Source organism: Phacochoerus africanus, chromosome X (genome assembly GCF_016906955.1).
Source record: "Phacochoerus africanus isolate WHEZ1 chromosome X, ROS_Pafr_v1, whole genome shotgun sequence".
Classification (NCBI taxonomy): Eukaryota; Metazoa; Chordata; class Mammalia; order Artiodactyla; family Suidae; genus Phacochoerus; species Phacochoerus africanus.
In genome coordinates, this window is record NC_062560.1 from 45,461,895 (window position 1) to 45,476,537 (window position 14,643).

Below are 14,643 nucleotides of genomic sequence, written 5' to 3' on the forward strand. Positions count from 1 at the left end.
TTTGTATTCTAAAAACGGGAAGGGTCGTCTCCTTTCAACACACGTTACGAGAAACTGCCGAGCCTCAGAAGCTGGTAGCTCCCCCCCCCCCCCCCCGCCCGAGATGGGGCGCCCCGGGGCGGGGTGGGGGGCGCTGTGCGCTGGGCAAGGAGAATCCTTGGCGGGCGGGGCGAGGGGCTTCCGGGGCGGCAGCCACCTGGCCCAGCCCGCTCCGGCCCCGCCCGCTTCTGCTCCGCGCGGTGATTCACTCCCTCCTTCGCCCCGGGGCCCCCTTCCCGGCCAGACGGCGGGGAAGACGGTTGGGTGTGCAGCGTCCTCGAACCCGCAAGCAAGCGAGCAGCTCCTCGGCGCCCTTCGGGACTCAGGTCCAGGCCATGGCGGATTCCGAGCGCCTCTCGGCCCCGGGCTGCTGGGCCGCCTGCACCAACTTCTCGCGCACCCGAAAGGGATTTGTCCTGTTGGCTGAGATTGTAAGTGTCCTAGGACTGGCTGGTGGGCAAAGGCGGGGTGGGGTGGCTGGATCACGCGGACTGGGGCAGCCCTGGGGGAGGCAGGCTCGCGGCCGCGGGTGATCGGCAGTGGGGCGCAGGGTGGGTGGGTCGGTGACGGAGGCCCGAAACCAGAGGCACATGCAGGGCGAGTCAGTGAGGTTTGGAGAAGGTGGTCGGCAGCTGCTGGCCCATGGAGTCAGGCACGAAGCCCACAGGGCATACGGGCGACCCCGCGGAAGGAGACCCCGTGGATTCATTAGTGGACTCATAGAAGGGGTTCCCGGGGCTGGGTGGTGGGGGATCCTCCTGCGGCAGGGCGTGGCGCGGCCTGGGCAGTGGCGGGCGGGCTGGCAGAGCGCCCAGGGGCGGGACCTGTTGGGGTGGGGCCCCCGCGCGCGCTTGTCCCGCGGGGCAGGGCCACCCGTCCTACCCCAGTTCTTCCTCGCTCCTCTGTGACGGGGCGGGAGGTCCTTAGCTATTGGGGCCGCTCGGGAGCCTCAGTTTCCCACCCCCGGCAAAGGGGGTGCCTCCTTTGAGTCGCTCGTAAAAGAGGTGCGGCGCCTTTAACAGAGCCCTGCCCCTCCGGTGTCACTCGCACCGATTCCCAAAGGGGTTGCCCGGGGAACCGCACGTCCCGCCCCGTCAAAGCCCTGAAGCTGGCGCCAGCAGCGCTCACAAAAACCACCTGAAGGCACCACTCCCCTCGGGCTATCCTAGAAGGGAAAAGAGGGGAAACTGAGGCACCCAACCCTACCTACCCCTCCCTAGCTAGGTGACCTTGGATAAGTTACCTCGTTTCTCTGTTCCTCTCTTTTCTCATCTATGACATAAAGGTATTAATAATAGTACCTGGCTCATTAGGTTGTTGCGATGATTGAGGGAATTAATACCTGTACAGCTCTTAGAACAATATCCCAAACACAGTATGCACACATTAAGTGTTTAGCTATTGGTCATCTTCCCAGTCCTGGTGGGCATCTGAGTTTGAGACCCTCCCCACCCCCAATTTAAACCCACGCCCTCAGCCCTTGGAGTCGATCGAAGCCCCCTTTCACCTATCTTTCCAGGTAGTGTGCCTGGTGATTCTGATCTGCTTCAGTGCCGCGACGTCAGGATTCTCTTTCCTGTCGGTGATAGAGATGATCTTTGCTGCTGTCTTCTTTGTCGTCTACATGTGTGACCTGCACACCAAGATACAAATCATCAACTGGCCTTGGAGTGTGAGAAAGGGGCCACAATGGCCAGGCTAGGGAGGGGCTTGGGGAGGGGGGAGGGGGGGATTTTGAATGCTGACTTTCCTCTTCTCCCTGCCCTTCACAGGATTTCTTCCGAACCCTCATAGCAGCCATCCTCTACCTGATCACCTCCATCCTTGTGCTCGTGGAGGGAGGACACAGCTCCAAAATTGCCGCAGGGGTAAAGGCTGTGGCTCTGAAGCACTGGGAGAGGGGTTTGAGGCTCCTGGGGCCATTTGTGTCTCTGCTTCTGTCAGAAAGTGTGTGACCCACAGGAGGTCACACCTGTCCTCAGGGCCTCCTGCAGAAAAGGCTGACTCAGGTCCTGGTTTTCCTCCCCCAAGTGTCATTGGCAATAAAGGGCCACAATTTGTCCAACACAGGGACTTGCGTGGGAAGCACAATGAGACGGCCCCTTTGTCAATACACTAGACTACCATCTGCTAGAGCTTTGTCTCCGTGTACAGTATGAATGGGGCCACCTATATATGGGGCCACTCTGTGGCTGCACTGTGTTGAGAGGTACTAGGAAGGGGGAGGGTGGGGGTAGAGACTCATCTCTGGCCTTTCCCTGGGGCTCTCTGACTTCTCAACCTGGGGCTTTAGTCATCATCCCTGCGTGGGGTAGTCATTGAAGGTGGTAGGTACAAGGAAGTAAAAGAATGAGGAGTGTGACGTGCCCTAATCCAACCCATCTCCTTCTCATCACCCTCTCCAGGTACTGGGCCTACTGGCTGCATGCTTGTTTGGCTACGATGCCTACATTACTTTCCCCTTGCGGCAGCAAAGACATACAGCAGCCCCTACTGGTAAGTGTGTGGGTGTGTTGGGGTTGGGGGCGGGGCGGTGTGGCTAAGGGGACTGAGAAAGCAAGAGGTCTTCCAAGAGCACGAATGCGAACTCTGTCCCTTCTTGGTACTCAAGGCTTTAGTGCCAAAAAGTACCATAAGCTTCAGTATTCTTATCGTTAAAATGGGCATCTTAAAATCTGTAACAGGAATCTGCCAATGCTGTTTCTCTCTTCTCCTCACTTGTAGACCCTGCAGATGGCCCCGTGTAGGTGAACTCCCTTCGCGCGTCTCTCAGCAACCTGCAAATAACACCTCCATCGCAATAATTCCTTCCCGCCCCTACTGAAAGTGCCTTTACCGGGAGACCGTGCCTTCCAGCCTGCCAATCAACCCTCCTGGGCGTGGCCACCCTTATGGGTCCGCCTAGATCCACCTTCCTTCTGCAGTACCCAGAGACGCTAGTTCTGCCTGGACAATGCCCCCACCTAAAGCCACAGATTTCAGACTCCAGGCCCCAGGTTGTGACCCTCTCCAAATAACTTTCTCTGTGTGTGTTGGGTGGGAGGGGTTCCATGGAGGAATAAATACATAATAAGCAGATTGTTAGAACATATGAGAATGAATAAATTAAGCCTTTGATCAAACGTAGATAAATCTCAAGCATCATCAGGAGGGGGGGGAAATTAGGCTGGAGCAAGGAAGTAAAGAAGCCAGGCCTGTTTTACAACAAATATTAAATTACTTCAGTAATACAAACAGGAGGGAGGAAGGAAGGGGATTTATGACTGAAGTTGGGGGGGGGGTCGTCATCGAACTGACTTGAGAATGGAGACCCCCCTGGACTGTCTCTCCTTCAAGCCACGATGCAGTTCTTGTCCCTGGCCTGGCGAGACATCCCTGGGCGCGAGGTCCCGGGGAGCTGTGGAGATGGGGAGTTGGGGGTCTCAGCTGCAGTGTCCCGAGCAGGCACAGACCGGCACAGGTGTGGGGGCAGCGGGATGCGTTCCCCCAGGAAGAAGCCGTCGTCCTCTGAGGAGTCGGAACTGGGGCTGGTGGACGAGCTGGAGCAAGAGCCTGAGTCTGACCCTGATCCTGAGTCACATTGATGGTGGCGACGTCTGCTCGAGTGGCGGCGGTGATGGTGATGGTGGTGGTGGTGATGATGATGGTGGTGGTGGCGGCGGTGGCGGCGGCGGGTGGGGGCCCTGGGCGGGGGACTGCGCGGCCTGCGGCGCTGGGCTGGGGGCGCACTCAGGGTCCGGCGTGGGCCTCCGTCAGACACCAGAGGGTCGCGGAAGCTGACGCGCGGGGCGCTCTGGCGACCGAAGGCTCCATCTTCCGGATGCGGGTCTGGCTGGCCCGGAGGCCCTGAGGGTGGTTCCGGGGCACTGCGGAGCCCCAGTTCGGGCATGGAGTGGCGGTGGGGGGCCCCTCTCAGAAAGCGGGCGGGCTCCTCCGGGCCTGCAGCTGGAAAAGAGAGAGATGGAGGGACTCCCTGTATCTCCCCCCCCACCCCCAACGCCCAGGGGAAGCCTTTGGAAGGGCCTTCTCTCTCCTTTCCCCCATCAGGACTGGGAAAGCGGGGGCCGGCGTCGGAGCAGGGCAGCGGGGAGAGTCCGGGAATTATGAGGCCCGGGGCAGGCTCTGGGTGGGGAGGAGGAGGTGGTTGAAAGCGGGAGGAGCAGGGCTGGATGGGTGAATGGGGTGTGGCAGGGGTGGGGGCGTGACGTCTGATAGAAGGGGCGTGGCCAAGGCTGGCGCCGACGTGGTTTGGGATGGAATGGGGGCGGAGGGCGAGGGGTCAAAGATTTGGAGGAAAGGAGGTGGAACTTGGGCGCAAGCTGGGACAAGTGGAGGTAGGGGAAGGGCCCTGTACAGAAATGGGGCGGAACCAGGGTTCGCGTGGGGGTGTCGTCTGGGACGGAGACCAAGCCTGGAATGGTTTGGGGGCGGAGTCAGGGCTGAGGTGGGGGCGGGGCCAGGGATGCTGCCGGTGAAGGACCCGAAGGAGTCAAGGGGAGGGGACAGGGTTGAGTCGGGGGCACTGGAATGGCTGGGCGTGGCTCGAGGATTAGCTCACCAGGCGCTGGCTCAGTGCTGGTGCCTTTGGTGGTGGTCTCAGAGGCCCCCTCCACAGCAGAGAAGGAGGCTGTGGAGGCCGCGAGAGGTGTGGAGACTGTGCCTGCGCTCCAGCTGCGGCGGCCGGGCCCGGGAGCTGTGGGCTCAGACCCCAGGCTGCAGGCTCGAGAGCAGAAGATGAGACCACGACGCGGCAGGAATGGGCGTCCCAGGAGGGCTCGCCCACAGCGACTGCAGCAGAAGCAGCGGTCTGAGGCATGCCAGTGCTGGCCCTCATAAGCCATCTGGCCCTGGTCTAGGCCTGCCGGGATGGACACGAGGAAGAAAACTGAGGCAGAGCCCCCAGGCACAGTCCCAACTCCTCCGGAATGGGGGCCCTTCTTGGGAAGAGGCAGGAAATAGGAGGCAGGGTACCCAGAGATGCCCTCTCTCCCCGCCTCTCCAGAATGGGTCCCTTCTCTGGAGAAAGCAGAAAACTCAAGGTTTGGTTCTCACCCCAGGGTTCCTCATCCTCCTTCCCTCCTGGAAACTGGCTGATAAACGTCTCTCTTGCCTCCCTTTCTTCCCCCACCCGGGGCGGGGTGTGGGGGGAGGCTTCCAGTGTGGGGGTGGGGCCCTGGACTCTAAGACGTGGGTCAGGCTTCGACATATAAGACGTGGAAGGAGAGTGGATGGTGGGCCTGAAGAACAGGCCCGGGTGGCAGTGGCAGGGCATAGTAGGAAGGGCATGGCATTGATGGGAAGGGAATGGGTTTTAGAGGGTAGGGCCTGGGTTAGAAGGTAGGGTTTACCTAGGCTGATGGAGGAGGGTCTTAGAGAATAAGGCATAGCTTGGAGTAGGGGCTAGGCTGAGAGGGTAGGAGGGTAGCATTGGGGGGCTAGGAATTAGAGGGCACTCTGGAGGTGGGCCTAGATGTCTAGTGGTGCCTAGTGTTGGGTAGGTGGCGTTTAGAAGTTATGGCATGAAGGGGGACATTGGTAATGGGGTCGCAGTGAAGGGTATAGGGCTGTGGTTCTGGGGCTAGACTTAAAATATGGGGTCTAACGAGAGATGGGGCCTGGAAGATAGGAGGAATCCTGGGGGTGGGGCTGTGATCCAGCTGTCTATCCATCCCCCCTCCAGACCCATGTTCACCCACCAATGTGCTCCCCACAGCCATCACAATACTCCGCGTGGCGGGCCTCATAGCAGGCGCAGCAGTGGGGGCGGCTCTGACGCATGACATAGCGCTGGCCTCCTAGCGAAGCTTCACACTCGAAGCAGCAGAAGTGACCCATGTGCCAATGCCGGCCCTCAGCCTCCGTGCACTCAGGAGAGAAGATGATCTGGGGGACACAGGCCATCAGTGGCCATCAGAAGGGCCCACCCCTGGCCTTGCCCCCCACTCCATTCGCGCCCCCGGGAGAGGAGGGAGAGGCACGAACCTCATCACAGGCTTGGCAGCGGGGGCGCAGGCGTTCGGCATGGTGGCGACCACAGTAGACCTTGCCGGTGTGGTAGAAGTAGATGAGGTCCACCAGCAGCTCCCGGCACGTGGAGCACACGAAGCACTGGGGGTGCCAGCAGGCACCCAGGCCGGCACGGCTGGCAAACACAGCGATGTCCCCGCCTCCAATCTGCTTCCCGCACTGCCAAATGACAGATGGACACCGTCACCATTACCAAGATGATCAGATGGATGGGGGTCAGCCATAGCGTGTCACACTGAGGCCTTTCCCCATGGCCTCTGTGACCAGCCCCATTCTGGGGGTGACGTTGAGACAAGGCCCTGCCTACATGACCAGGGGTGGGGTTGGGAGAAAGTCCCTAGAAAGTCACCCTGTTCCTGGAGGAAACCACAGAGACATGCTCTATTCCTCCTGAATGGCCTTAAAGAAAAATCTTGCCTTTAAGGCGTTGGGGACATAGAGACAGGCCAGGCCCAGTTGGGGGAGTTTAATAAGAGACCTCACATAACAGTAAGATCTAAAGTCTGGCTCCGCCCACAGGGTTTGGGGCTTACAGACAAATCCCAACCATGACCCAGCTCTCGAGACAGGCCCTGTCACTGTGCCTTGGCTCTTTTTTTTTTTTTTTTTTTTAAAGGCCACACCTATGGCATATGGAAGTTCCCAGGCTAGGGGTTGAATCAGAGCTGCAGCTGCCGGCATATGCCACAGCCACAGCAATGCCAGATCCCTACCCCACTGATCAAGGCCAAGGATCAACCTGCAACCTGCAACTTCACGGTTCCTATTCGGATTCGTTTTCACTGTGCCACAACGGGAACTCCTGTGGGCTGGTTCTTAAAGACAAGTCTGGATCAAAAGAGGACCAGATAGCCCACACACCATATGCACGGCCTGGAAGGGAGGAAACTAATAGATAAGATCTACTAGGGCCTCTATCTTTTTTTTTTTTTTTTTGCCTTTTGGGGCCGCACCGTGGCATATGGAGGTTCCCAGGCTAGGGAGCCAATCAAAGCTACAGCTGCTGGCCTGCAACCACAGCCACAGCAATGTGGGGTGGGATCTGAGCTGTGCAGCATCTGCGACCTACACCACAGCTCACGGCAACACCAGATCCTTAACGCACTGAGCAAGACCAGGGATTGAACCCAAAACCTCATGGTTACTAGTCGGATTCGTTTACACTGTGCCACAACGGGAACTCCTACTAGGGCCTCTTTACAGGTAGACCAAACCTAACAGTGGGATCTAAGGGCACCCCCCCGCCGCCCCCCGTCCACTAGGGGGGCCCTAGAGACAGACCTTGCTGGCCAGGGAGGCCTTAGAGAAGGTCCCACCTAATAATAAAACACAAGGAAAAGACACTAGACAGACCACCAGGGCTCAAGCGACAGGCCTCACCTTCCAGGGGCTGTAGAGACGGACCCTGCCCCCCCAGGGCTTAGAGCAAAGGCACTGCCCCCCTCCCTGAGGCCCTCCATGGCTCACCTCCTCGCAAATGGCCCCAGTGATGGTCACGGGGAAGATGCGAACAGTACCACGTCCCAGATTCTCCCGCTTCCGCTGCTGGCTGAAGGCTCGGAGCTCTTTCTTCTCCTCCTCTTCCAGGGCTGTGCAGTACTGTGCCTGGGGTAGTGCGGTCTTCCAGGCTCCTCCCTGGATGCCTGCCCCCACCCCACCCCCCACCCCCAGGACCCTCTTCCCAATTTCATCCACGCTCAAATAAGTTTCCTTGTAATTTTTTTTTTCTTTTTGGCCATTTCTAGGGCTGCTCCCGCAGCATATGGAGGTTCCCAGGCTAGGGGTAGAATTGGAGCTACAGCTGCCTACACCACAGCCACAGCACCGCGCCAGATCCAAGCCACGTCTGCAACCTACACCACAGCTCATGGCGATGCCGGATCCTTAACCCCCTGAGCGAGGCCAGGGATTGAACCTGCAACCTCATGGTTCCTAGTTAGATTCATTTCCATTGAGCCACAACAGGAACTCCTGCCCCTGCTCCTTTCGTTCCAGCTGCCCAGCATCTATCCAGGCTGCACCCCTCTACTGGGCCTGCCCTTCCCAGCTCCTCTCTCCTCACCTCACTGTCGTGTGGGGGCAGCTGGTGCAGCAGCTGCTTGATCCTGTATTTCTCCCCAGGACTGTTGACATAGGGGACCTTGTCCTCTGGGAGGCAGCTGAAAAATTGGTACACCTGGGAGGACATGGAAATGGGAGAAAACAATTGAGACTAGGGGTGAGCCAAGATGCAGAGGGATTGGGGGGGGTCCCTACTTCTCTGAGAAAATGAAAGTCATCAGGAGGGAATTTAAAATGACCCCAGGCCATTTCTGCCACTTCCCCCCGCCAAATGCTGAGGGTTCCCTCATGCCGTGACCCCACGTTTCCCTCTGGCGACTTTTCTTTCTTTTTTTGTCTTTTTTAGGGCCGTAACCACAGCATATGGAGGTTCCCAGGCTAGGGGTCTAATCGGAGCTGTAGACTCTGGCCTATGCCAGAGCCACAGCAACGCCAGACCCGAGCCGCGTTTGTGACCTACACCACAGCTCACAGCAACACCGGATCCTTAACTCACTGAGCAAGGCCACGGAACAAACCTACAACCTCATGGTTCCTAGTCGGATTCGTTTCCACTGTACCACGATGGGAGCTCCATATATCTTTTCGGATGGTTTTGAAAACCTAGGCAGAACACTCTTTGACATAAATTGTATAAATACCTTTTTTTTTTTGCTTTTTAGGGTTGCACCCACAGCATATGGAGGTTCCCCGGCTAGGGGTCTAATCGAAGCTGTTGCTTCGGCCTACCCCACAGCTACAGCAACGCAGGATCCGAGCCGCGTCTGCAACCTACACCACAGCTCATGGCAACGCCGGATCCTTAACCCACTGAGTGAGGCCAGGAATCGAACCTGAAAACTCATGGTCCCTAGTTGGATTCGTTTCCGCCGCGTCATGATGGGAACTCCGGCTCCTCTTTTCTATTCCCCTTTCCGGCAAAATTTCTCAAAAGAGTCGTGTGCCCTTGCTGTCTCCACTTGGTCTCCAGACCCCATTCCAGTCAGGCCTCCCTGCTCTTCCATCCCTGCCCCGCCCCAAGCTGTTCCTGTCACAGGCAGCAGTGACATCCACATGGCTAAACTCATTGTTCAGGTCTCAGTCTTCATCCAACTTTTTTTTTTTTTTTTTGGTCTTTTTGCCATTTTCTAGGGCTGCTTCCTGTGGCACATGGAGGTTCCAGGCCAGGGGTCGAATTGGAGCTGCAGCCGCTGGCCTACCCCAGAGCCATAGCAACGCGGGATCTGAGCCACGTCTGCAACCCACACCACAGCTCATGGCAATGCTGGATCCCCAACCCACTGAGCAAGGCCAGGGATCGAACCCTCAACCTCATCGTTCCTAGTCAGATTTGTTAACAACTGAGCCACGACCAGAACTCCAGTCTTCATCCAACTTGACTTGCTGGTAGCACTGGACGCAGCTCATCCCCTCACTCTTCCTGGAAACACTGTTCCTTGAGCTTCCAGACCACCACATGCTCCTGGCTTCATTTCCTTCTACCTCATTGACTGCCTCTTCTCTGCCCCTCTTTTGGTTCCTCCTCAACCAGCCGACCCCTAAAGGTGGGAGGGTCCCCAGGCTCAGTCCCTGGTCCTCTTGCCACTGTCTACCTTCATTCCCTCGGGAATCGCATCCAGCCTCATGGCTATAAATACCTTCTCGTGGCTAATGTCTCTCCAGCACATACCTCTAGCCCTGTGACCTCCTACTTGAGTTCCAGACAATGTGACCACTCAGATGTCCAACCCACATCTCAAACTCTAGATAGCCCAAACCAGATTTATGCACTTAACCTTCAAACTTGCTCCTGCTTTGGCCTGCTGGCATCAGTCAATCCCCGAGGTTATCTTTGAACCCCCACACCCTTCTCACACACCCACAAGCAAATCCTCTCAGCTCTACTTTCAGTACAACCAGGCGTTCCCATTGTGGCTCAGTGGTAATGAATCCAGCTAGTATCCATGAGGATGCAGGTTCAATCCCTGGCCTTGCTTGGGGGGTTAAGGATCTGACATTGCCATGAGCTGTGGTGTAGGTCGCAGACACGGCTCAGATCCTGTGTTTCTGTGGCTGTGGTGTAGGCTGGCAGCTACAGCTCCAATTCGACCCCTAGCCTAAGAGCTTCCATATACTGTGGGGGTATCCACGAGGACCTGGGTTTGATCCCTGGCCTTTCTCAGTGCCTTAAAGATCCAGCATTGCTGTGAGCTGTGGTGTAGAGCTCAGATGCAGCTTGGATCCTGTGTTGCTGTGGCTGTGGCTGTGGCCAGCAGCTGCAGCTCTGATTCAACCCCTAGCCTGGAAACTTCCATATGCCAGAGGTGTGGCCCTAAAACAAACAAACAAATAAACAAACAAAAAAAAACCAGACAAAACAGAATGTGATCACAGCTCGCTGCTTCCACTGCCAGTACCCGCATCAATCATCTTGACTATTGCAACAGCCTCTCTCTCACTGGTCCCCTGCTGTCACTCACTCCGATAGTCCATTTTATACTCAGCAGACAGAGGGATCCTGTGAAATCCTAAGACAAATTACATACCTTCTCTGCTCACAAGCCGTTTGTGCCTCCTCCCTCATCCAGAATATTTGTGCCTCCTCCCTCATCCAGAATAGAAGTCAAATTTCTCCCCAAGACCCCTGCCATCTCTCTGACCTCACGTCCAACCACTCCCCACATTGCTCACTGTGCTCCAGATACACTGGTCTCCTCACTGTTTCTCACACATGCCAAGCACACTCCTGCCTCAGGGCCTTTGCATTAGCTCCCCCCGTAGCCTGGATGGTTCTAAGCTTGGATATCTGTGTGGCTCACATCCTCACCTTCAGGAAGCTCAAATACCAGAGGCTGAGCTAGGCACCCTATTCACAATTTTTTCCCCATTTTTGGCAGCCCCAGGGCATATGGAGCTCCCGGGCCAGGGATTAGATCTGAGCCGCAGCCTTGACCTAAGCCACAGCTGCGGCAACGCTGGATCCTTAACCCACTGTGCCAGGCTGGGAATTAAAACCCGAATCCCATAGCTCCCAAGAAGCTGCCAATCCTGTTGTACCGCAGTGGGAGCTCCCCTATTTACAGTTCTAACCTCTCTCTCTCCCCCACTTCTCTGCTCTTTTTATTCCATAGCCCTTACACCATCTGACCTATTTTTACAGGTTTGCTTATTGGCTCTTGCTCCCTTGGGGAATATAACGTCCATGTGCGCAGACATATTTTTGTGTGTTTTGTTCACTGCTGTGTTCTCATTGCCTGGGTGTCTGACACACCTGAAGTAAGGGGAGGAGTGGAGTGAACAGGCCCCAAGAAACTGGCTCAGTGATGGATGAGGGTTCCTTGCGAGTTGTGGGGAGCTGGGCAACCCCTCCTAGATCACAGAGGGATCAGACGGTCTTTGAAGTCTGACCACACACCCTAGCATTTCCCTGGAAATGACTTCCCACCTGAGTGGTGTGTGTGTGTGTGTGTGTGTGTGTGTGTGTGTGTGCGCGCGCGTGCGCACGTGTGCACCCACTAGTGAGCAAGAGTGGCTAGTGGGGTCTGGTCACCTGCTCAGGCTTGAGACCAGGGGGCACCCAGGCGTACTCCTCTGAGGCACAGCCGGAGTCGTCGTCAGAGATGGAGTGGCGCTGGAAGTCTGAGATTAGCCGGCACATGATGCGTTCCAGGTCCACAGGCACTGCGTGCATGGCGTGCTCCTCTCGCGGGCATTTGCAGTGCTGGCAGATCTTTCTGAGCGGTCCACGAAGGGGGTCAATTACTAAGGGATAGCCCACTTGGACCCCCTTGGCATCCCAAGCAGTCCAACTGAGGAGCAGGGACAGGGCCCCGGAGATGTTGCTGAGCGAAGGTGAGGCTGTGAGCCAGACCGCAGTTTGGGAGTGGGCGGGGGCTGTGAGGGGCGGAGCGGAAATCTGGGGGCGTGGCTGTGGGCTGGAGGGTGGGGCTTTGGGCCTAGGACATGAAGACCATGGCGGGGTGGGGTGGGGACCTCAAGGCCATCTGTGACTTAGGTCAGACTCTCCGGGCAGCCGGCCTGAGGAAGGGCAGGGCTCTGAGTCTGAGAATAGAGTTATAAGTCCAAGGGCTTCCCCTCAGGATTTTGGACACTGTGGGGGGAACTTTCCCTAGGGTCGGACTCCGGCTAGCACAGAGGCTCCGAACCTGCGGGCGGCTGGGGCTCTGAGCCTGTGGGTACGGCGCTGCCTGTGCTATTTTACAAAACTTTTTTTTTTTTTGGTCTTTTTGCCTTTTCTGGGGCCACTCCCGAGGCATATGGAGGTTCCCAGGCTAGGGGTCGAATCGGAGCTGTAGCCGCCGGCCTACACCAGAGCCACAGCAACGCCAGATCCTTAACCCACTGAGCAAGGCCAGGGATCGAACCCGCAACCTCATGGTTCCTAGTCGGATTCGTTAACCACTGAGCCACGACGGGAACTCCCACGAAACGTTTTGAGTACAGGGTTCCACGAAGAGGATAGGACCCTGCATCTAGGGGAGGAGTTCTGAGCCCAAGAAAGGGGGTCAGTAGGCTGTGCTCAGAGCCTGGGACAGATGAGCTCCCTAGAGATGGGACTCGGAAGCCAGGGGAGAACACTTCTGAGGGCGGGACGGTAGAGGGGGCGGAGCTCTCCTGGGAACTGGACAATTGGGAAGGAGTCAGGGGAGGGGCTCTGAATCCGAGCTTTCTTGCCAGACCCGGCTCAAGCCTGGGGGCGTGGCTTGACTTACTCTGGAGGTTCCACTGAGGGTAGGACCCTGACGAAGGCAAGGCCCTGGGAGAGTCACCTACCTCCAACCGTGCAGCAGGAAGCCGGGGCACTGCTCCCTGCAGGAGTTGCAGGGCTGGCCGCGGTCCGGGTCCTCGGCCTCTGGAGGCTGTAGTGGGCGGACGCACAAGCAGGATCCGGCGAGGTGCGCGGGGGAGGGAGAGGGAAGTCAACGCCCGCCTCTCCACTCCAAGGCCAGCAGCAGCACGCCGGGGCCTGTCCCACCAGAGCAACGCCTGGCAGGCTGGGACAGCGCCCAGAGCGCGGGGGAGGGGGGACACAACCGAGGCGGAGGCGGGGGAGCTGAGGCCACCTCTCTATATGCCCCCCTTTCAGGGAATTCCCCTCCCCAGGCCAGCCTAGGACGCCCCTCACCCAGCCTGACACCTCCCCCAGAACTCAGAGTACTCTCCCCACCAGCACAGAGTACCTAATCTGGGGTGTCTCCTCCCTGGCCTCTTCTGGGCCCCTTCTCCACCTATGAAGCCAGCAGCACTCCAATTCCACAGGGTGGGAGTCTCAGACCCTGTCCTTACTTGGGATAAGTACACGAATTCTGCTCCTCCTTTCAGAAGCTCAAGACCCCCTCCCCCAAATCCCACCTTCACCCTTTCATATCTAAGGACCCGAAACGCTCCTCTAGGATCTCAGGAGGCCCCTGAGCCATTCAGAAACCCACACCCCAAAAAGTCTTCTCTCTCGGATCTGAGGGCTATTCACTCCTTCTCTGGACCACCAAAACCCAGAGCCCACCCAGACAGCCCCTCCAAAGGAAAAAAGAGAAGCCCACCTATCTAGGAAGTCAAAAGCTCCTTGCCTTAGAGTTCCCGTTGTGGCTCGGTGGTAACGAAACCGACCAGGATCCATGAGGACTCGGGTTCCATCCCTGGCCTCACTCAGTGGGTTAAGGATCTGGCATTGCCATGAGTCGTGGTGCAGGTCGCAGAGGCAGCTCAGATCTGGCGTGGCTGTGGCTGTGGTGTAGGCCAGCAGCCGTAGCTTGGATTTGACCCCCATCCTGGGAACTTCCATATACCTCGGGTGCGGCCCTAAAAAGAAAAAGAAAGAAAGAAAAAAAAGCTCCCCTGCTTCATTCAAGCGGAGGCCTGGAAGCCCTCTTGCCCCCAATCCAAACTACCGGACTCTCTTGGTATTTGGGCACCCCAGGAGTGCAGGGCTCCAGGACCCAGTCTTCTGGTTCTCAGAATCCCCTCCTATAATTCACTCCAGAGGGGAGGTCCGTGGAGTGCTGATAAAGGTGAGCGCAGAGGTGATAAGGCAGCAAGGGCCACCAGATTTCCTTCCTTCATCCACACGCTTCCAGGCCCTCTAGTCGGGAATCCTGGGGCTGGGGATTCCCGGATCCTCTGTGGAGCACCTCCTCGCTCTCCCTATCCCTTGCTCCAGCTCCTGAGCCTCAGTTTACCCCGACCCCAGAATTTCGCTCACCGCGCGCCCAGAGCGGCGCCTCCGGGACCCACGCGCGAACATGGCGCGTCCGGGCAGGGTCAAGCCGGCCGGGCCAGGCGAATGGAATCCTTGTGGCCCTCTGGCCACCGCGCGTCGGGCAGGGGAGCTCGCTGTTCCGTAAACCTGACACCGGCGTGGGAGGAGCGCGCCCAGCAGGGTCCGCCCCTGGGCCTCGCAGTTTCTCCCGGGCCGAGGCGCCCTCTGCCTAGAGGCGAGGGGCTCGCAGCCCAGGAGCGCGGTGCGCGCAAGCTCTTCTGACCTCCTGCCCCAGCGGGAGCTGGGTCTCTGAAGGCAAG

General features: G+C 57.8%; 2 protein-coding genes across 2 annotated transcripts; one reads left to right on the forward strand and one right to left on the reverse strand.

Moving 5' to 3' along the window:
- Window positions 1-202: 202 nt before the first annotated feature.
- Window positions 203-3,165, forward strand: PLP2 (proteolipid protein 2). Its single transcript, XM_047764972.1, has 5 exons — window positions 203-470; window positions 1,559-1,711; window positions 1,812-1,907; window positions 2,445-2,535; window positions 2,764-3,165. The coding sequence occupies exons 1-5, from the start codon at window positions 375-377 to the stop codon at window positions 2,784-2,786; spliced, it is 459 nt and encodes a 152-aa protein (XP_047620928.1). The 5' UTR covers window positions 203-374; the 3' UTR covers window positions 2,787-3,165.
- Window positions 3,166-3,279: 114 nt separating this feature from the next.
- On the reverse strand, window positions 3,280-14,463 carry PRICKLE3 (prickle planar cell polarity protein 3). The gene is made up of 9 exons (XM_047764971.1): window positions 14,327-14,463; window positions 12,901-12,986; window positions 11,657-11,840; window positions 8,129-8,242; window positions 7,534-7,671; window positions 6,022-6,225; window positions 5,736-5,922; window positions 4,598-4,897; window positions 3,280-3,984 (listed from the first exon to the last, which is right to left on the reverse strand). The coding sequence occupies exons 1-9, from the start codon at window positions 14,366-14,368 to the stop codon at window positions 3,371-3,373; spliced, it is 1,869 nt and encodes a 622-aa protein (XP_047620927.1). The 5' UTR covers window positions 14,369-14,463; the 3' UTR covers window positions 3,280-3,370.
- Window positions 14,464-14,643: the final 180 nt, after the last annotated feature.

Coding starts and splice junctions, on each gene's coding strand:
- PLP2 (XM_047764972.1), top strand. CDS start 375: ATGGCGGATTCCGAGCGCCTCTCGGCCCCGGGCTGCTGGGCCGCCTGC. Junction 471..1,558: donor TTGTCCTGTTGGCTGAGATT/GTAAGTGTCCTA, acceptor CTATCTTTCCAG/GTAGTGTGCCTGGTGATTCT. Junction 2,536..2,763: donor ACATACAGCAGCCCCTACTG/GTAAGTGTGTGG, acceptor CCTCACTTGTAG/ACCCTGCAGATGGCCCCGTG.
- PRICKLE3 (XM_047764971.1), bottom strand. CDS start 14,368: ATGTTCGCGCGTGGGTCCCGGAGGCGCCGCTCTGGGCGCGCG. Junction 11,841..12,900: donor TTCCTGCTGCACGGTTGGAG/GTAGGTGACTCT, acceptor TGGACCGCTCAG/AAAGATCTGCCAGCACTGCA. Junction 7,672..8,128: donor TGCCCCCACACGACAGTGAG/GTGAGGAGAGAG, acceptor GCACTACCCCAG/GCACAGTACTGCACAGCCCT.